The sequence below is a fragment of the Dromaius novaehollandiae genome, chromosome 5, assembly GCF_036370855.1.
Source record: "Dromaius novaehollandiae isolate bDroNov1 chromosome 5, bDroNov1.hap1, whole genome shotgun sequence".
Taxonomy (NCBI): Eukaryota; Metazoa; Chordata; class Aves; order Casuariiformes; family Dromaiidae; genus Dromaius; species Dromaius novaehollandiae.
The window spans coordinates 53,331,842-53,355,853 of record NC_088102.1 but is presented as its reverse complement, the minus strand read 5'-3'; the positions used below and the strand labels follow the sequence as shown (position 1 = coordinate 53,355,853).

At 39.8% G+C, this 24,012-nt stretch overlaps 1 protein-coding gene across 3 annotated transcripts in view; it reads right to left on the bottom strand.

Moving 5' to 3' along the window:
• NAV2 (neuron navigator 2) overlaps window positions 1-24,012 on the bottom strand; it is a 451,621-nt gene that overhangs the window by 293,545 nt on the left and 134,064 nt on the right. The window contains exon 1 of one of the 3 annotated variants that reach the window (XM_064512840.1): window positions 6,078-6,315. The exons of 1 other annotated variant lie outside the window; for it this stretch is intronic. In XM_064512840.1, the coding sequence (XP_064368910.1) occupies window positions 6,078-6,299 (222 nt within the window). In that variant the 5' untranslated portion in view covers window positions 6,300-6,315. Of the gene's footprint in view, window positions 1-6,012; window positions 6,316-24,012 lie in introns of those variants that run through there. One more of the 3 variants, XM_064512843.1, reaches the window with a different exon arrangement.

The window sequence follows — 24,012 nt, the reverse complement described above, 5'->3', positions numbered from 1 at the left end:
ACTCACTATAAACAAATCAGAGAACATACGACCTTGGAAACACGAAGTCCCAGCATCCCTTTGTCGATGGAGGGGCATGTTATTGGAACTGGGATGGCTATGCAACACAGCAGAGCACACAAATGAGACTTTATTGATTTGCTAATCACAAGCAGCAATTTTCAATTTAGGCAGTTCAGCCATTTAAGAGGACCAAGGCTTTAAGAAAAAAGCTAAGAGAAAAGATTTTATGGAAAGCTGAACCTGGTAAAAGACAAAATATTTTACTCCTTTGAATAAAACTGCCTAAATTACAGCAGAGAAATGTTATTTAAGACGACGGTATATTCATGTTCTTTGCCATGACTGTATTATTATTGTTGTAGAGATGAATGTGAGGCAACTTGTTTCTTGCTTGCTCCTCTAAACCCTAGTATCCTTTTATTTCTGTGGCAGCTACAGCAATTCACTGTACAAAACCCAGTACTTTTCTGCTTATTTTACTTGTTGATACAAAACAAATTGCATCCTTTTTTACCTGGGAAAAGGGACAGTAATCCAGAGAGAGAGAGAGAGAGAGAGAGAGAGAGAGAGAGAGAGAGAGAGAGAGAGAGAGAGATTAAATTCTTAGCAATGTTTTATACCAAATCTGGGAGACTGACTTGCTCCTTCTAGCCTAATGACTTGTTACTCCTATCCACCTGCAAACAATTTATTGAATTTTTCCAAAACCCTCTACATTATCATGCAGTTCAAATGGCAGTTACTGCTGAAATAGCTGGGCTGGCTGGGTTACCAGACTGCTGGTTTTCCTACACAGACTTCTCTTTGAAGCAAAATCCACTGGCTTTTAATTACTATGACCTGATCTGTTCCTCCACATTTGTAGTTTCTGCATCATATCCTTCTAATCACATCCTCCACTAATTGAACTTGCAGCAAGAGTCATAACATGTTAAATAACGACATGTAATTTTAGGATAATAGTAAGATAAAAAGTAGGGCTTGCTTACAGATGGATGTAGTGTAAGTTACGTAAATATTTTGCAACACAGTTGTGTATCCAGAAATATCTGTCTAACTGGATGCCTTGCAGAACATATGGACTTCTATCTCTGGGTAATCCCATTGTAACTTTGTTCTCCAAAACCTACGCACACTGAGAAAATGAAAAACGTAACAGCAGTCCTAATTAAATGTATATTGCTTTTAGTCTAACTATTTGGTATTTTAAGAATGTTTTGTGCAGGTTTAACTGATCACAATGCCAAAACGAGCATTTACTTGGACTGTGTGCATGCCATCTGGCTCGCCTGTAAAACCTGCAGGCTAACTAAAAACGGGTTTACATTTTTGGTTTTTCTTCACAAGAAATACTTTCAAGATTCACCTGTCTGCCAGCCAGGAAAGCTGAATATTGTTTTCATGGAGTTAACTATAGCATTTCCTTGATGGTTAGGAAGGTTGATAGGCAAGAAAAGAACACCACCTTCTTTCTGAGGCCGAGGTGAAGTCACAATTCAAGAATGTATTTGAACACATGCTTGCTTTAAAGTATGTACTTACATATCAATTCAGTCAAGAGGACTTCTAAGCAGAGGGCGTAAACACATGCTTAATCAAGCACAGGTAATATTTCCTTCCCAGGCTCAGCTGACTTGTCAATTAAAGGTCAAGTTTGGACCTCTTCATACGTTTCTGCTACACTGCTACTAAATGGTTTTTCAGGCAATTGCATTTAATAATTTCATGCAGCGAAGAGCTAGAATACAAACCTAGTATAGCTGGAAACTTTTGCAATGTGTCATTACTATAGTACGGATAGGGTAATCTGCAAAATAGTATTACTAAGGCATGTACAATGTTTCATGTTATTTGCACACTGGTAGCACGGAGGAGTGTAAGTGGAGCTGTACTATGACAGGCACTGTATTACCCCAGACCAAGGGAGAATAATCCTTGCCTCAAGCAATTTTAAACCCAACAGCTCTCAGGTTTCACAAGCATTTTAAGTCAATGTCAGTGCAGGTTGCCATGAAAAGGCAAGTCCTGTAATCCCAGTCTCAAATTCTCCAGCCTCTTCAGGGCTGTTACCATCATTTGTGTATCTCGTGCAGTGAGCTACATACGGGCACTAATCCAGTCAAAACGCAGCCTAGCAAGGGGAGACTATTCTTCAGCTTGCTGTCTTTCTTCCTCCATCTGGTTTACCATGCAATCACCCTACCATCACCAGAGATATCAGAGATAGCACAAACATCTCACTAGGGATCAGACAGTTTTTTTCAAAGGTAGTCTGTGCATTTAGACTGGCTTACTCCCAACTGTGAAACCATAGCGTTAGTGGTTGACTTCGGGTAGGCACGTTTTCTTTCCTTCAGCAATCTTTAGAAGCAGACAACAACTTGTGGTTTCCAACCATCAGAAATCCTCAAATATTTTGCAACATGCTTGAAATTCATTAACCAAAATAAAAACTGTTCTTGGGCATATATTAAATTGAGAAAAAAAAGTTACTGCAAACATGCCAAGCATTGTTAATATAACTCTAATTCTTTCAAAGTTTATCTTGTTTTGAATTTACTGTAATGTTGAAACACAGGCTTACTGGAACAGAACTGTTCAAGACCTCAAGCAGAAAAGCAAGTGAATATAAGTTAGTGGTTTCTGACAATAAGACAGATTTATTTACGTGCTGCTAGATTTCCTTCTTTAATATGGATGGATTTATTTTAAATCATTAGTAATTAAAAGAGAGAAAGCACTAAACCAACACATCTACTTCAAAGACCGTACTTCTGTATCCACCATCGTTTGATGAGATCCGAATAATGAGCAGCTATAGTTCTCATAAAGGATCATATTCCCTGGCAGATGATGAGAACCTAAGGGATTATACCAGGCACTCCAGGTAAAGAATGTTTTTCCCATAGTGCGTCCTCGGAATAGGAACAAACCTACGAATTCAAATCAGGACCAGCAATTTACAAAGTTGAGAAACCTTAGGCACAGGATTTGGGGAAGAGGTTAGCTTTTAGAAACACTGACTTAATCCAAACCTACATGCAAATCAGTAATGTTAAAGTTTCTCAAAGTTTGGGTTTTCTTCAGAGACAGATTTTGATTGATCGCTGTCTTTGATTAGCCACGGAATTGACACAATGGAAGACAACATTTTTAAAGGCAATCTGACCACCTACCAGCCGTAAGTGGATTCTGCATACAAGTCAATACCTTAATTGCAATTTAGAAAAAAATAATTCAATTACAGTAAGCAATAAAAACTAAATTTTAAACTATTAAAATTTCTCTAACCTTATAAAAAGAAAAACAGTATCATTTTTCCCTCGTGCAGGACAAAGCATTACTTTTTATAGTAATGACTGCCGCTCGCCTTTCTGGCATTAGGTCCCTCTGCCTTCTGTTCTGAAGAACTTAAAAGAGTGAAAGCTTTCCATCCAGCAAATGCTGGGCTTCAGGAGAACCTCGTCTCTTCAGCAAAAGTTGTGATTTATCAAAGCAACAGGAAACAATCTCATTAAGAGATGAAAAAGGCCCAGTGCCCCAGCCAGCACCTTGAAGCTAGGGCAGCTCATCACTTCAAACAGATTATTAAGCATCAAGCACTAGTCAGCAACACAGAGCAGGTCGCACGGCCAGGTCTCTCTGTGTCAACATACAAGGAGGATTCTGAATAAGCCTTGGGGAACATCAGGGTATGAAAGCGGCTGCGTTTTTTCCCCCTGGGAAATTTGATGTCATTTGGACAACAAAAAGAAGTTTTCTCCATAGACACATGAAGAGAAACCTTTAACAAGCTATCAAACTGAAAACCTAACAAACAGATCTGAATATTTACATTTGGATATATACACATAGCGTATATGTATCTTGGAACAGATTTGTAAATGTTTCCACTGTGTATTGCTTGTAAAATCTCAGAGTCTGGAAAGGTGCCCTGAGTGCTACGTCATTGCATTTGCTGCCAGAGTAAGAAGGGGGCTGATAAAATAAGTATTAGCAGGAGAACACAATGTGAGAAGCAATTTTTTTTAGAAGGGAGGCCTCTTCAGGTTTATGTTTTTCAGTTTCATCCTCAAAAGGAAACGGGTGGCTAACAGAGGACAAAAGGAACGGCAGATGGCTCCCCAAATAATAAATTCAGACTGATGAGTTTTTGCAAATGTCATTGAGGCAAAGTCAACAAAAAGAAAACCAGAATCACAATTAGAACTGTAGATTTTGAAAGTTCAGCTTATATTTCAGTGAACAACTGCTGTGAGAGGAGATGCCTTCAATGCAATTAAGATCTATTTTTAAAAGTTGATTCTTAATTAAATGGATACATACCGCAACAGGTCTAAAAACTCCATGTTTCTGAAACCATAGACCAACGCTCATTCCATCAATCATTCTGCAATTTAGTTTTTTGTTTATCCTCATAACTGTTCCGAAAATTTACTGAGGATACAGGCAGTTCTGCAGATGCAGAAGCAGGCATTGGAAGCAACCTCCTTTTCAGTCAGGATGATGGCTGGAAAGAGCCCATCAGAATCTAGCTGGGCCCCCAAAAGCCCAACTCGGCCTTCTCTAATAGCATCGTAAATGGGAGTTCCCAAACTGTAACACTCACACAGCCAAGAGCACATGGAGCACTGTGAAGTACTCTGTTTGTGCTAGATGGGAGCTATAGCGGCCTCAAACTCTTACCTGAGCAGTGAGGTTAAAACAGGCAGTAAGAGTTGACTGGCAGTGACTTACTCCTGCCAGTAACTCCAGCCCCAAAGCCACCTTGGTGTTTCCCAAAGTGTCCCAGCTTGGTGTTTCCCCAAATTAGGCAATGGCTGGTCTGACACTTCCAACACTGGTCAGAGAAATGAAGAAAAGTCTCTTTGAGATCAAGAGATCAAGGCTGGTAACGTAGCAAATGCTGGATGAGCCAAGGAGTGAGGCTGGGATCCCTGTTTGTGAGTGTTTTTATTTTTCTATTAAGAAACTCCTCCTCCACGTTTCACAAAACAGCCCTCAGTGCTATTGCACAGCCTCCCGTCACCTCCTTCCACTGCAAAGCGGCTCATGCGGAGCAGAGGGATCACGACAGCAGCAACTAGGGACCAAGTTTCCTGGGCTTCGATGGGGCAAAGGGAGGGGAGGTGTGGGGAGCCCAGGGCAATGGGGAGCTGCTGCCGGGATGCCAGAGAGGCCCCACGTTTGCACCGGAGCTGTCACAAGAGGCCTCCCCACCCTGAGACCCCCCAAGGCTGTGCCCCAGGGCAGAAAAGGGAGTTGCAGTGGCCATTTGAAGGAGGCTGTCCCCAGGAAGTGGGATGATGAAGAAAAAGGGATGGAGACAGGCCTTCTTCTGCACACGAGATGTCCGGTAGCTTCTAGGTTGTTTATGACAAATTCACTTCATGGTAAAACATATTGGATGAGAGTCACTGGTGTTGTTCAACATGCACATGCAAGCCTATCAGAAAATTTTCCAAAGCTTCTTCACACCCACTCACATGAGGTTCACTTTGTTTATTTGTTTTGTTTTTAACCAAGAGAAAGAAAAGACAGCTTCAGAGCTGAATATTCATCTTTCTCCACTGGTCAAGATCTTCAGACGATTTCTGTACTCCCTTACAGCTGAAACTAGCATGTAAACTGCATTAAAAAAATACTAAATATAAAATATTTATACAGAGAACTACACCAAAATAAAAACAGAGGAAATTATTGAAAAACAAACACTATAAAATATTGAAGCTTCACTGGAATAGACACTCACAATGTAATGGGATTCCATGTACATCACCTACTTGCAGGGTCAGAAAGGGGATATTAAAGGCTATTTCATATCGTGATCATTTGCAGGACTTTAACGAAGCATTATAAATAAAAATCATTGAGAATTGCTGATTCAAATATAGAAATATGCAATGCTTCACACCCTTGTACTATGATAGTTAACACATTAGTAGCTACAGTCTTTCACAGTGCTGCAAAATATGAAAGAAGGAGAAATGACAAATTCAGAAACCTCACCTTCAAAGCCTTTATTCTCCTCTCGCCTAAGCTAGCACAACTCTGCAATGATGTCACACACTTACGTCACTGTCACCCAACGACTGGACCTTGCTCTTCTGCCACTCTTGGCCGGTCCCATGTTCCTGGCCCTGCCCTGTTCCTTCCGGCGCACTGGCACCAGCACCAGCACTTCCACAGCCAGGCTGCAAGCTAGAGCAGCAAACTAATCCAAAATAAAACAAACGCCGCCTCTCACTTTCTGCTGGATTACTTTTACCTTGCATCAGCTCCTCAGCCCACTTCATGCACAGTTGCACATACCCTTGTGCTGGCACAACGGTGGAGGCAGCAATGGAGGAATGTGAACATACTGCCAGGGGAAGGTGGGACTGTTTCTCTTGGCAGCAATACCAGTTTATGCCAATTAAAAGCAACTATTATTTATGGCCATAATAATTGCTAGTTGGGGGGGGGGGGGGGTGATCTAAGATGTTTTTGTTTGGATTTCTACTTTTATTCCAGCCAAAAGAATACAAAAGCCAGAGTAAAAAAAAAAAATCCATTGGAGTCCTTCCCTTGAGTCAATGAAGTCAGACAAACTTTCAGCTGTCATCATTCATCTATGTCCACTTCCTTCAAAGGATGCCTTGTGGGTGAACAGCAAATCTTCCCAGCTACTTTTCAAATTGCAGGGGTTATTTCCACTACCTAAAGGGACCCTTGATATCATATTGAGAGTGAAAGCAGAAGTCTCATAACTGTTAACTGCAACAGTTTAAAAGGACTGATCTGAGAGAGGAGTAGTGGAAGAAACTGATCCCTGCTTGATCCTGCATGGGACAAGAAAATAGTTTAGCAGGCTTCTTTGTGCTCTCCCTCACTGACATGTTGTTCTGTGTGTTGACATACTCTTGCTGTCCCTGGTAGCTTCCTAGCCCTGGCTGAAACAGCTGCATTTCAGAAGTTTTACAGGCCAAAATTCATGAAATTCTTCATCAGTGTTTATGTAATTGTAAAGTTGTCTGGGAGATTAAGCTTAGGGATAAGATCCAGGTCTTCAGATTTTGCCACTATCTTGCATAGAGTTGAGAATTTTTTGCAGTATGAAGTGCTGTTATGTTTTAATTATTAAGCATGCTTTTAAACTGTCAAGACTTCTTTCACATATCCTTTGGAGAACTGGTAAATGAATATAATTATGACTGATCAGTTGTGATGGCAGCTGTTAGACCAACATACTCTTAATAAGAAAGAGTGCATTTACTCATATACTTTTCCTATGTGCAATGCTGAAGTCAGATGAATTATTTCCTACTCTGGATGAAGTCTAGGACTACAGAAAAAAAGATTAATATGATTGAATGCTGCAAACTAGCATGACACTAGCAAAACAAAGCAGTTTGGTTTGTACCACCTCAAGTGGTGTTCTGGCAAGTCAAAGAATAACAACAAGGCATGCAAAAGAGTCTTCCAGGCTGGATTATCTGTTAGTTCTCATCTACCGCATTAGTTTTTATCCCTCAAGAATGTACCTCCTCTTCCCCTCTGACAAAGTAATTCTCATGATTTTCCCCACAGATGTCATATACTAGAAACATTTTTAAAGCTATATATCAGTCTGAATAAAGATTTACTCAACTTTCTGTCACTGATTTCCTATATAGACATGTATGCAAGAACCATCCCCCTCCCAAAATACACAGTGACATAAACTTGTCATGATCTAACTAGATGCCATCAGACGAAGGTACATCCGCAAAATTACTATAGCAGTGAATGTAAACCTCATGTTGCAACAGCAAAAATATATATTTTGTTTTCTCAGATTAATGCAGGCTTTTTTAGATGGCCATAGCAGCGAGGTAAAGTCATAAACTACTCTCAATCAGAGTCAGGAATGACATGACTAACTTTAACAAAATCCCACTGAATTCCAGCAGCCATGAATAAGAACAGGATTTGTGCAACCTTTTTGCCTTCTGATTCCCGTTTTTACTTAAGTTTGCAAAGGATTCAAGTTCTTAGAGGTCAGAAGTTACTTGTACAGAATAAGGAGGGTTCCTTGTGAATAAAGAGGCAGCTATTAGTCTCCCACAGTGATAACAGAGCATACTGGTGAGCCATAGTCATGTATGACTATGCAAGAACAGAGTATAAGCTTGGTAGCCAAAGTGTCAGACAAGAAAGAAGGGCCGTGAGGGATTTCATCTGACACAGAAGTCCTAGAGATCTCAGAGTGATCTCTACCCTTCCTTTATCTGTGGCCCAAACTGTTCTCATAAGCCAGATGTTTTGATACCAACTTCTACAAGACTTGAACTCAACAGTCAATAAACTCTTGTGAAGAATACCAATTTGACACAGGTATACAAAGTAATATCAACAGCTGCAGCTTGTCCTGATCCAAGATGAATGTTCAGTGGACATTTAGCCCTCTTCAAACAATAAAACCCTTGTATGTGACAGTACATCAGGCGCTCACATGAAATACATGCCCTCATCCCTGGCACAAAGACAATGGAGAGGCCACAAAACTGAAAATAGAAACACTAAAGAAATTAAGAAAAAACTTCACTAAATTCTGTAGAAATTCCTCAGAATACTGTTCCCAGATACGATTACTCAGAACTGCCCAAATATTAAGATGAGAATGAGTGCCACAGGCTCAGACACACTAAGCTGAAATAAAGGAATAAGGAACAATCTGCCACCTTTACACTACATTTGGGCATCAAGGCAGAAGAGAGGGAAGAAGAGGAAGGCAAAGTATACACTGTGAAATTGCTAGTGCTCAGAAACCTCTGGCTGTATAGCCATGAACACAAGCAACTACAGTGTGAATGTGCATCCATGGCAGCCAGTTAAAGGACTGTTGTTCTCCTAAATCCCAAGATATCATTTCAAGTATTGCTTCACCCCTTACCTCCTCTGCAAAACCATTTCCTGATTTTTCACCCGACCAGTCCTCCACAGCTCAAACTCTGCCTCCACAAATTCCACCACCTGAGAAGCAAACAGGCTTTCTGGGCTGGTGCTATGCATTGTTTTTAGCATCTGAGCACCTCGCCCGAAACATTTTGCAGCTAGTAGGAATCTGGAAGATCAGGCACTACCTATCCACAGTGTATAGATATGCCAACAGGTGGAAAGGTCACATAACTGCAGTGACTCTAGTGTTTACACCCTGGCTCGCTTTTAAAAACTTTTCAGTCTTCCCTTAGATAATTACAGGTTTCATATTCTCACCTTCAAGGTTTATTTTCAAAACACTTTTGTCACTAAGGCTATTTCTTTCTAAATTATCTACTTGCTAACAGCAATTGAGGGACAATAGCAATTACATGACAGAGAAAAAATATGCAAAATATTTTCTTCTTGCATATAAAGTGTTAGTTTTTAACTACTTTTTCTCTTGAAATTATAAAAATAAACAAGCAAGCTAACCTGCCATTTTAGAAATACTGTAAAAGTGCCTCAACACTATCATGACATTCACCTAACATAAGCTTAAAATAAGAGAATTTGCACATTCAACAAAATAAAAATAAGGGCTTCCCTATATATGAAAATGTGCATGATGCTGGCCAAAGCAGATAACCACATACAAAGCAGTTAAAGGCAAAATTTAGATTTAAAAAAATATCTGAGGCACAGACAAGCAGTGCAATTTTATTCTTCTCATGATGTTGTTAAGGAGGGTTGCTTAGATACTGGGTTAGTCTTTTTCCTCCCCGATTCTTCACCATATAACTATCAAAAATAAGAAGTCTAGCAAATCTACTTTTTCCTTTAGACACCGTCCACCAGAAACCTTTCTTAAGAAAATCTTGAGAGAAGCTATCAAATACAGACTGAATTCCCCCAATATACATCCAACATTTAGCAAAGTGTCTTTCGGCTGCTGCTATTAAAACACAATCAAAACAACTATCAAAATAAAAATTCCATCACCTCTCAGATAATTTAATTTTCATCATTTTTAGAAAAAAAATTGGGACTGACTCATATCAAATCTGGCCCATTAGGTAGCGGCAGCAGGGGAGGGCCAGCAGCCACCCCTGCAGGAGGAGGAGGAGGAGGAGAAGGCCGAGGGGGCTCTCCCTGAGCTCCCGCAGCTCCCGCTCAGGGCTCCTTACGCCCCAGCCCCAGGCAGCTGAGCGTCCCTGGGAAGCAGGGAGAAACCGGCAAACTGCTTTAACATCAGCTGGTGCCGATGCCCAAGCAGCCCCCCAAAACTGTGCTCTACGCTGAAACAGAAACTGTACCAGCTCTACCCATGAGACTGACAGGCAATACGTAGTCGCTCTGTGCACTGCCTGAAGGGCGCGCACAGCCGTCCCCACAGGAGAGAGGAGCTTCTCCCCCGCGTACTGACGTTGCCCCTTCGCTGAATACGGCTGCGAGGACTGAACCCCATGGGCACAGGTGAACCGCCTTGCCCCTAACCTCGCTTGCTGCTGTTCCCACTTAAATCAAAGGTACTGACTGGAACAACAACAGGGGACCAGGGCCCGAACTCGAACAAACATATCTAGATGAATGGAAACAGTGAATCACATTTTCTGTATTTTTAGGTGATATTTGTTTCTCTTTATAAAGTGATTTATTTAAAGCTGTTCTTCAGACTAAGCTTTTCCAGATATCACAGTGAAAAAACAATAGAAAATACCCATTCTTTTTAATGCACGTCAGACTCATTTTCACTATCTTGTTTTTAAAAAGCCATGAAACCATTAGTTTTTGAGGTGATGCAAAACTAAACCTGCTGCTCTGAAAAGCCTGCAATTAAGAAGGCTGCAATCATTTCTCGCTTTCTGGCTTCTTTTCAAAACGTACGTCATTCTTTTGTTCCTCCGGCAGTAGATTCTCATGGTGGCAGCAACCGTGCTGATCATAAGCATTAATTACTGTTTGGGAGAACAGGCAGGAGGAGTGCAAACAGAATGAAGGAGCGAAGGGAACAGCATACAGTTCCACAAAACACCTCACCGGGATATCTGAAAAAGCAGCTTACAAACACCTAACCATATGACACTGATCGGAGGATTTATCTGTTCCTTTTAAGGACCAAACCTTGTAACTGTGAATCTTAATTCCTCAGTCTGAGGAAAATGTTGACATCAAAACATATTTTTAGTTAACCAACAAAACAACAACAAGAGCAAAATCACAGCTACAAGCAAAAAAAATTTACCTTGGTTATTCTGAAAGTGTCTCAGAGAGGTGGCCCAGTATTTACCCACACTGACATTTACTTCTACGCAATTAAAACTATGCTATAAAACTATCAGTGAAGTTCTAGCGTCCCCTCTTCAGGTGCTAGTGAAGGCTTTTAGTCATTTAGTGACTAGACAGACACCTAATGTGGGGAACAAGGAGAGCCAGTAACTTGTACCATGATCTTCTAACCATCAGTTACTTGCTACAGATTTTCACATAAAAAAGTTGGCATCTGTAGACCTGCCTTCCCTTAAAAGTTTAATAATTCAGAATTGGTTCAAAAGCCTTCCAGAGTAGTCAGGGTTTTCTGTACTATTTGACAGTTAAACTTGCTATTTAACTTGCATTTAATACCATTCTCTCTGACTAAAGTGAAAGTTGGAATCAGGACTAGTCAAAAAATATTTTTTCAAGTCTATAAAAATTGTACGTGTTTGGCACTTAAAATAGTACAGAATGATCTGAGGCACCACGGGGTGAGATTTGTGCTACCAAATCTTGTTTGCATTCCCTATTCAGCTTGTGTCCAGAGCCGTATCTACGTGAGCCAGCTCCAGTTCCACAGACAGGCAGCTGCCTTAGGGCAATGCAAGCAGAGGCTGAGAGCCTTGGCTCACTAGCTCCGGTACAGAAACGTGCTAATGCAGCTGTGCAAGTCCTGGATTGGTGCTGACTCATGCCCAACTAGCTCGAGGCAGGGCCACGATTGTAGGAAAAAAAAAAAAATCATGCAATGCATCCAGAATGTCATAAAGGTTATTTGTACATATGGTTAACATTAAAGATTTGATAACATTTTTCACTGGAAAAGACCTGAAATTTTAGTGACTGTACTAGAAGACCAAGAAACAGCACAGCCTTAAGTTTTTTGAACCATACGCTTACATACACGTGGATAACATGACTAGCAGAGCCACAGTATCAAGGGATACAACCAACGAGATACAACCTAGGAGTCCAAAGTGTTGAGCTAAAATCCTGAAGGAAGTATCACTTAAAATTTTATTTCCAACTGCTTTAAAAGGAAGCTATATTCCAGAATCTGAATAGAAACAGAAACATTGCAGTGTGTATGTGTAATACCTGAGAAGTATCACAGCATGCCAGCTCTCAGATACTATTTGCACATAAGCGCGTAAACACATACTTACGAGATCACGTATAGCCTTTAGATCAAGAGTTTAAACAGGGGACCGTCACTTTGTTTTGTGCTCTTCCACATTTCTACTTCTTCATAATCCTCCTGCTGTTAAGAGTAAGGATGTACAAACTCTTGGTGTCTCTTGTTCAAATCACTAATACTACTGCTAAGAGATTGTTCAAGTGTGTCACCATTACAAGGCAGCCTGAGCAACCATAACACCTTAAAGCAATTTTGCTGACAGCAAAGGCTATTGTGTTGACCCATGTGAGGAGCTCGAGGCTAGGCGTCCTACTGACCGGGGTGTCCTCTTGGCGTGGCCAGGCTCCTCCATTTTACCTGCAGTGAATTTAATCATTTCTGCGGATAAGAGTAACGTAACAAAGCTTGCAAGGCAGATGACAGTGGTTTGTAGATTTGTACAAGTCAGCAGAAGGTGGGTTTTTTTTTTTTTTTTTTTTTTTTTTGCACTTCCTTATGTTTATATATCAGTACTTTTCATTTGAAATTGATTCTAATACAATATCATCAGAGCATAAAGTGACGCCCGATTTGCAAGCTGATGTATTCCTGTGACATGACATCCATCAAGAAAATAGACGTTTCCTAGGTTCAACACAGCCGTTAATTTGAACGTAAATTGTAAAAACATTTTACTGAGTATGCTAATCTATCATGCTAATCTTGAAAGAGTAAGTGTAAAAACAATGCTAACAGGCCAAAGATGCCAAACATGCAAACTGATAACAGTTTAAACTGATCTAGTTATGCTCTGCCAGTTCCATCAACCATAAAACACTGACAGAAACTTAATTAAATAATTATGGTGTAAAGAAAACATCCCTATATTCTGTGTGTGCAGATAGGTTACGTACTACAGTAGGAATAGGCTTAAGTTAAGGGATAAAAGTTTCTGATGGAAAGATATTCCAATTCAAAACAACTCATGTCTGCTCTAGACATCTAAATCACTTCCACCTGGTAAATGCTACAGTAAAGAGACATTGTAAGGCTTTGTTATGAGAAACCTGCAATTGTGTGAGAACAAATGATAAAGTTCTGCAAACAATACGGACTTCAAAAAAAAAAAAAAACTCACAAAAACCAAAAGTCAGTATTTCACTTCATGAGGAACAAAATCCTAGAAAAGAGATGATGCAGCAGGGCAAACATTTTAATGGCTGGGGATCGCTCATCAGTCTTCCTCCATACAGAATGCAATACATACCGTCTTATGTGCTGTACTTTTGTACATCCTGGATTCAGCTGGAAAATTCTCTCTTTACTGTAGTAAAACTCAAGGCTAGGCTAGCCCATCCCATTCTCTTACAACTTGGAGCAGTTTTCAGGATGCACTCTAATTTTCCCCAGTTCTGAAAACTTTTTTTCCTGACCATTTGTGTCCAGACTCTCACTAAGTCCAGGTATGAATCAATGTTTTACAGAAGGCACAGAAGCAGCCACATGACCCCCATTTTAACTATTTAGGGAAAATGCAGACCTCTTCCTAGAGACAATCAGATGCAGAAAAAAATCTGTTCTTGTAACATCTCTGAAGTGATTACTCTTGAAAAAGATTGCTATTCCACATATGAAAGTGGAATCATCTTAGTCATCGACCTAGGGACAGGAGGAAGAGGCCACACAGAGAATCATCAACTGTTGTCAGGTTAAAGGCCAATCTGAACCACTTCCCTGTCAAGATTTTGCCCCATGAGTCGAAATTATTTCTTAAAATGCAAGACATTACTATTGCCACAGATTATCATAAACCTGGTAATTACTCTTTTTTCCAAACCTCCAAGAAGGGCTCAGTGTGATAGATTTTCAGAATAGGCCTTCAGGAATCAATATTGAAAGAAGGATGAGGCTGCAATACTGGGGCGACAACAAACAAGAAGCACTAACTACATGGAAGGTGTCAAGAAGATTTTGGGCAGTGACGGTTTCTTTGGCCAGGTGAGGGGAGTTATAAGATCTTACTTTAGGTATAAATATAGTTAAAAGGAAGATTGGAAAGTTGGGGAAACCCCATTAAGGTATTAATTCATTTGCTGGTTCTACCCCCTCTGCACGTTTTCTTCTCTTTTTTTTTTTTAATATGCGGTATATAATAATTTAATATGCTGTCTTATAATATTTTAGCCATATGCTCAGTTAAAACACAAAGATAAGCAGCAACAGCATGATCATGATTCTTTTTCATATGAGTTCATATGAGTTTTTCATATGATTTGCTTCCCTGCTGTAATAAGCTGAAGTCAGAGAGGTCTCTAAAATGTTGGAAAACCTTTACAGAAACTATAAACAAATAAAGGACTAGTACTTTTCTTGGCTACAAACAAGCAGAAAAGAGACTGAAGGCTTCCTTAATACGTTGATGCTGCTACTCTACATGAGTTTTACTAGGGCACTATAGATAAAAATAGATCATACACCATTTAGCTCTGCAGCTCACCAAAACATTTAATACGAAAAAGGAAGCACAACTTCCCTGGGACTCTGCGAGTTGGAGTTGCTCATAAAGCTCATCAGTACCGGACCACAGTAACAGACTTAAAGCCTTTACCAACACAGCTGCCTTTTTATTTCAGAGAAATTGAATCAAAAGAATGCGCATGCATTAGAAGTAGATGCTGAATCAGAGCATCAGGAAAATAATTTCTCCCTTAGGAAAGTCTATGCAATGATTTAATAAAATGAGATATACAATCAGTCGGTATTTTGGAACAGAATTCAAACTGTTTGGACAGTAGAAATAAAAAGGCCTCTGGGCATTTTGATTACAACATTTCCCAGGTTTGGGTGCATGCATGCTTAATATTAAAGGGTATCATAAAGGAAATGGAAGCTTTGTTTTAGAGCTCAGGCCATTATAATGGCAGTTGCATGAAAAACCCTTCAGCTTTGTGCCATCATAACTTGATTTTTAAAAGGAAGCAACTGAGTATTGCTTATGGATAGAAATACTCATATCACAACATAATGTTTTCTCTAAATGTATTATGTATGTGCCTCGTGTACTTGGCAGACTGTATGTTCCTCAATTATTCTATGTCATCTCCAATCAGTCACCTAGTTTTCTCATAAGAAAACTGAAAAAGAAATTTTAATATCATTTAAATTATTTTCAGCCAGTAAAATTAAACTTGAAGCTTGACTTCATAATCTTTAGAAGACTCTTTCAACATATATTGTGTCATATGAAAACAAAAGCTAAAGGTAATGCAAACGGTTTGAGGATGATGTAAACTGAAAGGATCACACCTCAACTATTATTTTATAAATTTAAGCATTAAAAATATTCTTGCTTTACTTCTTTATTTTGATTTTGAGGTTTTTGCAGGAATACCTACATTTGCAAATTAAATGGGAATATGGGAACTGCATACGATGAGTACGTGTTTACAAACACAATTACAGCTCGTGGACATGCCCGACCTGGCTTTAAACCAGTATAACAACAATCAGTAGCACAGGGCTAAGTGTAGGCCACAATGTTCACCCCAGAAATAGCATAAAAGCTCAGGCAGGTAGCCCATGCCATGAGCTTTGTGCTGATGTTGCTGTTCTTTAATCAGCGGGAAAGCTGCATGGCATGAAATCGGGCTGGGGTATGTCTGCAAATATCCACATGTCTGCATTCACACTTTTCTGCAAGGAATATGCAGTCTGTTTACACTTTACATTTGAATTCATAAAGAAAAAGAAGTGATGGATATTCAGTCACTGCTATGCCAATCGTAGTGCTTAGTTCCATCTTTCTGTCATTTCTTATATTTAATCAGAGATAGCAGAAGATTCTCTATAAAATCCCTTATAAGTTAACACAAGACGTGTGAAATATCACTATACGTCTGGAAGCTAAGAGATTCATACATGTCCAGGCCTGATGAATAAACAAGAGGAAAATGCAGTAGTGAATCAAAACTTTAAAATGACAATTATCTCAAAGGTCACTGTATTTATGGCATTCATTATATATTAATAAAACATGCTTAATGAACATCGTTCCCACTATGACTGCCTGATGTCCCACAGCAAATGCAGCAATCACAAATGTATGAATAGGATTAAGCCTTTCCATAAATTCCCATGTTCTCAAAATGTATACAGTGTATGTGAATATTTTGTTAGATCTAGGCCAGCACATTCAACGCACTACGTAAGTACAATCAAGTCAATGTTAAGCAAATACTCAGTAAGTCAGTATGGAGCATAGCGCAAAGCTATTGACTTTTCCTTTCTTAGGACACTAAGGGAAAGTGACATTAGTGAATGTCTCAACGCCTTTGCAAACATTAAATGACTCATGACACTTGCATTATTAACTGAACAATACTCTGAATGTGTATTTTTCCTTAAACTTGTATCTGCAAAATTGATTTGAAATGTATGTGGTCCATTATGAAACACAGAGTAGGTAAACGGGAAAAGAGAAGAGGTTTCACCTTTCACGCCACAATCCATGTGGAAGTCAGAAAAAAACCTTTCTGGTCAAACATTTCATTTGCCATGATCAGCACAAAATATCAGTATTTGTCACTACCTCTGAAATGACAAGAAATAAATGGAAAAGTACTATTGTAAGAACTCTCTTTTGTGAATTTATTTAAAATATTATTGTCAATGCTGTCATCATTAGCCCCAACCAGTGACTTTTTACTCATCTAGACTATTCCATTCTGAGAATCTACTATTCAAGATTATACAGGGCTTTCTTATAGTCTTTAACAGATAGTTTGCCACGTTTGAGATTTCTGTTTAAGTCATTCATGCATAATTCAAGTCAGCTTCACGATGCAACTATACAAGGGAAACAACGAAGAAGCATTTATTTAGTAGTAAAGGACCTAAAATTCAGATGAAATCGCAGCTTAACATGACTCAAAAAAACTCCACAGGATCTCTCTCACTTACTTGAGACCAAAGTTAAAAAACTAAGACAGGAGTCTCTTATTCACCTGGCCAATTGAATTAATTCACAAAATTTTACAGGGGAGAGAAATAAATTAATAAAATTATGCCATTTTAATGAAAACAGTCTTTTCTAAAAACAAACCCTACATTTGCTGTAATTTGTGAAAGAAAATCATGTGACTGGAAAAATAACCTAGAGAATGCAAGATAGAGCAAGCAGGCATTTCTCTCCTCGTGGGTTGGATCCTTTCCCACACCTCCTCTGCCATGGCACAGCCTCATCGACTTTGATGGAATTACACCGATACACAAAGGGCAGGTGAAACAGGTCATCACTCAGAGCTGTCAACGTGCGAGTTACCAGTTCACAGTCTCTGCTCTTTAAGATGTCCTCAGATTCATAAATTACACATTTTAACTCATCTCTCATAGCAGCCAGACCTCTGTACAGTTACCCCCTAACCTTAGTGCAGTCATAGGGATACTCGGGTATAGGAAACGGCCTAACCATGACAGTAGGAACTCTGCACAACTTAACACCCCCAAGGATGCTGAGTTCACAGCAATAAATATCACAAGGCTGCTGGCCTCCACCTGCCAAGCTGGGCATACCAGACCATACGCAGGATATATGGTTTCCTCGTATTCACGCCCCCCTACTCCACCTTAAGAGTAGAATAGTATGTATAACAGTTACTTGCCTCCATCCATTGCCCCTTTGCCCCCCATGAAGCAAGCAAACCAAAGCACTGGCTCATACACGATGGTAAATGCCTTGTGATGCAGCTGCTGTCAAGCAGGTGCCTATGGCAAATGCCAATGCCTTGTAACAGTGAGCTGTGCGCCAAAGTAACACAGAAGTAATAAACCACCATGCCGGACACCCATGGTGAGCTTCTTAGCTACCTGAGATAGTCTCAAAAACTAAGAGACAGATCAAGTTAACATGACAGGTAAGGTTCTCTCAACCATGCACATCATTTATAGACAGGCATTTCTTCGTCACTGTGTGCCTTGGCCTTATCCCAATGACAGGTTCATGTAAAAGGCAGGTGCTTAGCACCAATGCCAGCTAATCAAATGCCTCCTTACGCTCAAACCACAGCTAGGCAAATACTGTAGAATCAACTGCTGCTAAATGAAAAGTAGAAATTACTATTTAAACTAGCAGGTATTTCAGAACACTTATAGGTAGAACATGCTGAAAACATGGTTTTGGTATGTTATAGGGATGACAAAAAACGCTAGAGAAAAAAAGAGGGGAAGTTTCTTAAAAGAATTATTCTTTTCTCTTCCTCCCACCTCCAGGTATTTTAGGCAGTGCCCTGTTTCCACTTGCATTATCTGGCAAAGTACAAAGAAAACAAGCTGCACATTCTGCAACCCCCTCATCTGCCTTCATATCTCAAAAGACAACCATATAAAACTAACATAAGAGTCTGGGATGTCAAAGAGTGAATACCCCACTGTGGTTCCTCATGTTGCACTGCCTTTACACACGCAGTTCCAGCCTCCTCCTTGCACACCCATTACTTCCATTAATGGTAAAAGCATTTGTTATTTGGTGTTGATTGATTAACTTTAATGGAAATACTTGTACTATCATGGGAAGAACACATACCAAAGCTTTTAAAAAACTAGAGCAAGGTCTTCTCAGGACATTGTGAAGGGAAACAGACTAAGAGATTTAGATTGCAAGATAAATACACCAATAGCAACCAGGAAATTTAACTTTTTGATTGTCTCATCTCGCTGGGTTGCATCTTTTGTGTCTGGGGTTCAATACTGCTACATATATTGCCAAATTACATGAGTTGTGAGGTAAAAGTGCTGCAATAACATACTGGATGATCACCATTTACATTTTACAAATTACAGTACCTACATGCATGTCCTCTATTACTCCCTTTGGTTTGGGGTAAAAAAAACTTAGGAAACATAAGGATTTTTACTATATGGCATCTAGTATTCAGCAGGAAGAGCAGCATTATGTATCTCCCTCTCTCAAACCACCCAGTGCTGTACACTGACCATGAGGTGTTAGCATGTAGGGCACTCAGAACAGATCCAGCTAAGGCAGTTGTGCTCAGAGGTCCTCCCTACTTCCCAGGTGTTTTGGAAGCTGGTGAAGACTTGTTCAGACCACAAATCCCCTATCAGGAACAGCAGCAAAGGAGATCCTGGAGGCCTAAGCTGTACCGAAGAGGATGCAGACACTACAGCTCAGGTTCCTGCTACTGATATCTCCCACCCTATTACTATAACATTTCCTTTACAAAGTATTTTGCTTGGAATTCGTATGGTAGGGTGAGAGCACTCAGTAATGTTTGGCTTACGATACTACTTTTTAATTCAGATTTAGCTTCATAATTAATTTCTTGTCCTGAATCAGAATAGTTGCTGATTTGATTTTCCTTTACAACTTGCTGGCTAATAAACAAAGGCAAAAACACTTGGTGCTAATGCAATAACTTAATAACCATATCACTCATTTTACTAAAAATACTTTGTACAACAGGGTGTACAGATAATTTTTGCTTACAAATTAGAGGTTTGGTCTAGAAATATAAAACATTGGCTCTTCCTAATATTAAACAGTGAATACCACTTCAGCTACTTGCCGACATTTTTCCATTAAACATTGACTTTATTTTGTGTAGTGATAAGAAGCTAAGAACATCTTGATCCACTTACATGCTCCACTTACAATAGGATTTTCTATTATTTACACAGTTTCTCTACAGTTTTTAACAGAAACTGATAGACTAATCTTGCAAGCCACATGCACAGAAGCAGTCCCATTAGCGCAGAGCACAACTTCTAAGAGTCACCGTATCCGCGCTGCCCAGAGACGTGCTTTTTGAGAGACTCACCCTGGCACGTTCTGAACCCCTAACTTACATGATCTTAGATAATTCTGTAAAGCAACGTATCAACGAAGTGCTGCCCTTTCACCTCACAGCGTACAAGCTGGTTGTGATATATCTATATTGTCTGATAAGGGAGAAAACGTTTGCAAACAGTAGCACCAAAAAGGACAAGCTGGATCATCCTGTCATTTTACAGGCCTACTCACTGCCACGAATAGGTTGCCTAATGATCCCTGGAAAACTCAGAGAATCAGAGCTGCAGGAATATTTTGGCAAATAAATTATTTGTTAAAACATAATTTTGGTCAAACCATCCCTAGCTATAAGTCTGAACTGAATGTGCTAAACAGCATAAATTAAAAAGTGATTTTCATGGGCAAAACCAGAAAATTGAACTTAAGGCTCACGCAAACCTGCTGAATGTTGTAATCACTAGTTCACATAGTATTTCAGGGTGGCTCCTTGATGGTCATCCCTGTTGACAGTACTTCATTTTGTACAATATTACTACATGTTCTTTGAACAAAAGGTAGCAAGAGTGTGACTTTACTGTCTGCTGTCTAGGGCATTCATCCGGAGGCAAGACAGTAAGTCCTTGGTCCAATGAACACTTCATGTTTTTTGTTTGTCTTACAAGGCTGTATAAAAGAAAAGGTGGAGGTAATCCTAACCTGAAAGGCTGTACCTGAATGCTGTTAGACCATCACACTAAGAGATGCAGGTTCACATCTCATCACTTGAAGATGGTGACCGGAACCAGATTCTCCCACGTGCTAGGTAAACACCTTAATCATTAGGCTAGTGAGTAATATAAGCTGCTCCTGCTCCACCTCGCTGGTTTTATGAATGGTGGTTCTACCATCATTTGTTTAGATTCCCGAAACGGAATCAAAACAATGTACATAAAACAAAGAAATGTTGAACTTTGTTCTCTCGTCTCTTAATCCTGCCTCACCCCTATCTGACAGAGCAAATTTAACAGTGCTTGTTTTAACTGATACTCCATAATAAATAACAATAAATAATGCCAGTTTTCTTCTGGACAAGTGTCTTTTCTATTTCATGCTCTAGATAAGAGACGTAGTGAAGTCTGTATTTGTTGGCCTCCTCCATTAGCTACAAGCACTGGAATAATTGGAGTTTTGGAGTGGGATTAATGCTGAAGTTAAAACAAAAGGAAAAATGAATATGCAGATTCACTGTAGTTCTGCTAATTAATTGGAGGGATTTTTCCTCTGGCTTGGAGCGTTTCATCATGTGAAAATGTAAGCGACCGCTGCTAGATATAGCATGCATTTAGGAAGTAGATTTAACAACTCCATTTAGTAACTTTTTAAGCCCAAATATACTACATGCAGAGAATACCTCTTGGTACTAAATATACACTAGCCTACGTGAAGAAGCACCCAGGTATCAGAGACTAATAAAAACGTAAAACCACAAACAAAGCCTTTAGCCATGTGAAGGAAGAAATCCCACTGATATTTAAAGGTTAGTAAAACTGAACAAGGGACAAATCTTCAGATGCAGCTTGTACAAGGGCATTTCAAAATCATCTTTGATTTCTCCCAGGGCTAAGGTGTGGGTGGCAATTTTGCTGCTCAGTGTAATGAGATGATCTGTAATACCTAGAATTCTTCCTACAGATTGAAGTTTGTTCTGGGGTTAGTTCAAACTTGTTTAACACTGACCTGTCCTGCTTCGAAGATAGAGGGGAAAAGTGTTAATACAGTAGTGCAACTAGTCCAGAGCGCTTATTCACTCTCCATTTTCTGCTCTAAAGTATCTGCCATCTCTCCACAGCACACTCGAGACTGATTCACTGACTCTATGATGAAACCTGCTTACACAGATTCTTAAATAGCCTTTTTACCCTTTTCTGTTATCTCCATGATTGCAGCACGGGGTCTTTTGATCAGGAGGTCACAGTAGTTTCAAGCCTTGAAAAAATGTCAAGTAGTATCTAAAAGGCCCCGCTTTATTTGCTTCCAACCACTTTAGGAGGGCTAAACCTTCATTTACTGTCATGGTTAGGAATGTTCCTTCATTCAGTTCTTACCATAGCAACTGAGTAAGTGAAATACTAAAAAAAGAAAAAAAATAGAAAAAAAAAGACTGTCTACATGCTCTGAGGTTTAAAAATCATTCCTGTTAATCTAGGGTTTAAAAAAATTGGAACAATCAGAAGCAGACTACAGACTGAGAAGCAAGCTATACTTTATTATCTTAATATTTAAGGAGCTTGCAGTCCTGGGGAGGCTGTCGCCCATGGTGCTCTCACATCTGAGCTGAACGCCAGGCCCAGTCACCTGATGTTCCATCACAAATTTCTGATGCAGGCCATATCCAGCAAGCCTGCCTTCCTGAAGTTTTCTTTTCACAATTTAGTGGGATTCTCCCACTCGGTACTGGTCTCCCCGCAACTTCTCAGGGATTTCAGAACAATGATCACGTATTTTCCAGAAAAAGCTTTCTTGACTTAGAGAACTGATGATTGTAGGGATGTGTAGAGACACCTGTTTAACTCCTGCCTCTACATCATGGGAGTTATAAATTCAGTAAATCTCAATAAGAGAGCAGAGATGCTCCCAAAAGAGGGATGTGGGCCAACAATTATTTTCCTTATGTATGGAATAGCTTGGGAAAACTCCTCAAAATAATTGACCAGAAGAGATCAAATCAGAACACACACGTTATAACAAACATCACAAAGTGGAATATATAGGATCACGGGCTTAGAAGAGCTTAAACTACAGGTACCATGGCTTACCTACTCCTGCTGTGCAGAGCGTGGATTTCTGGTCCTGGCCTGTTTACACTAGTTTTGTTAGGTAAAATATTAGAACCTCTAAATACAAGAATCAGAAGTCCATGCTATGGCCTCTACCCACACCCTGCAATCTCCCCCCTCTACGTACTTTGATAAGAGGCGTCATCTCTAAATTTACTGCAGGGAAAAGCCCTCTAAAAAATAGCAAAGTGTAAAAAGCTGATTGCACAGCTAGACAGAAACTAGCAGAAATAGCTTTTCTGTCTTTTGACTCCCTAATTACATTTCATCTTCATCAGGATTAGTAATTTTGGGGGGTTGGGTTTTGTTTTTTAAGCAGCACCATCCTGCTGACGCTGTTTTATTTGAAGCAGACAAAGAGAAAAGCATTGCTGCAGCCGAGCCTCTCGCCTCCCACGCTCCCGGTACCTACTGTACCGCACTGCGCGCTCCAGCTCCCAGAAGAATACTGCAGCAGCAATGCCAGGAAACTATTTACCCAAGGAAATAACTATGATAAGAGGATAAAAATAGCATGAAATGATGGAAAGCATTCTGTTGATAGATATGTTGAAAAGAAAGGAAATGAAGCTGTTAAAAAGATAGAACATGGAGCAAGGCACAGAAGGGGGGGGGAAAATATTCCTTTCGTTACAGCAGGAGATCTGGCAAAGGCCACGCATTTTTTCCTCTGCTACGCTCGCGCACTGCATCAGTTTACACCGATGGCTGGTCGAGCTCCAGAGCAAGCTAACTCCACTTGACAGAAGGCCTATTGCTAAGACTTTGCCTTACATAGTTTGCCCATTCACTTCTCTCCCAGAACCAGCAGGTCAAAATAAACCATGCATATACCTTGCTTTGAGATGCACGGTAAACAAACCCATGTGTACACTCTGGTGTCTCTTACTGCTCACAGATTTCGTTTTCATTACAAAATCCTATGCATTTCAAACAAACCACATTCATAGATCTGACAGCTTATGGAGAAGTACATTACTACCATTCCTTGTAGGCTGTTTTTGGTGGCAGCCTTTATTTATGCAAAGCTGTCCTCCATGCAGGGGAAAAACAAAAACAACAGGAAAAAAAAAAAA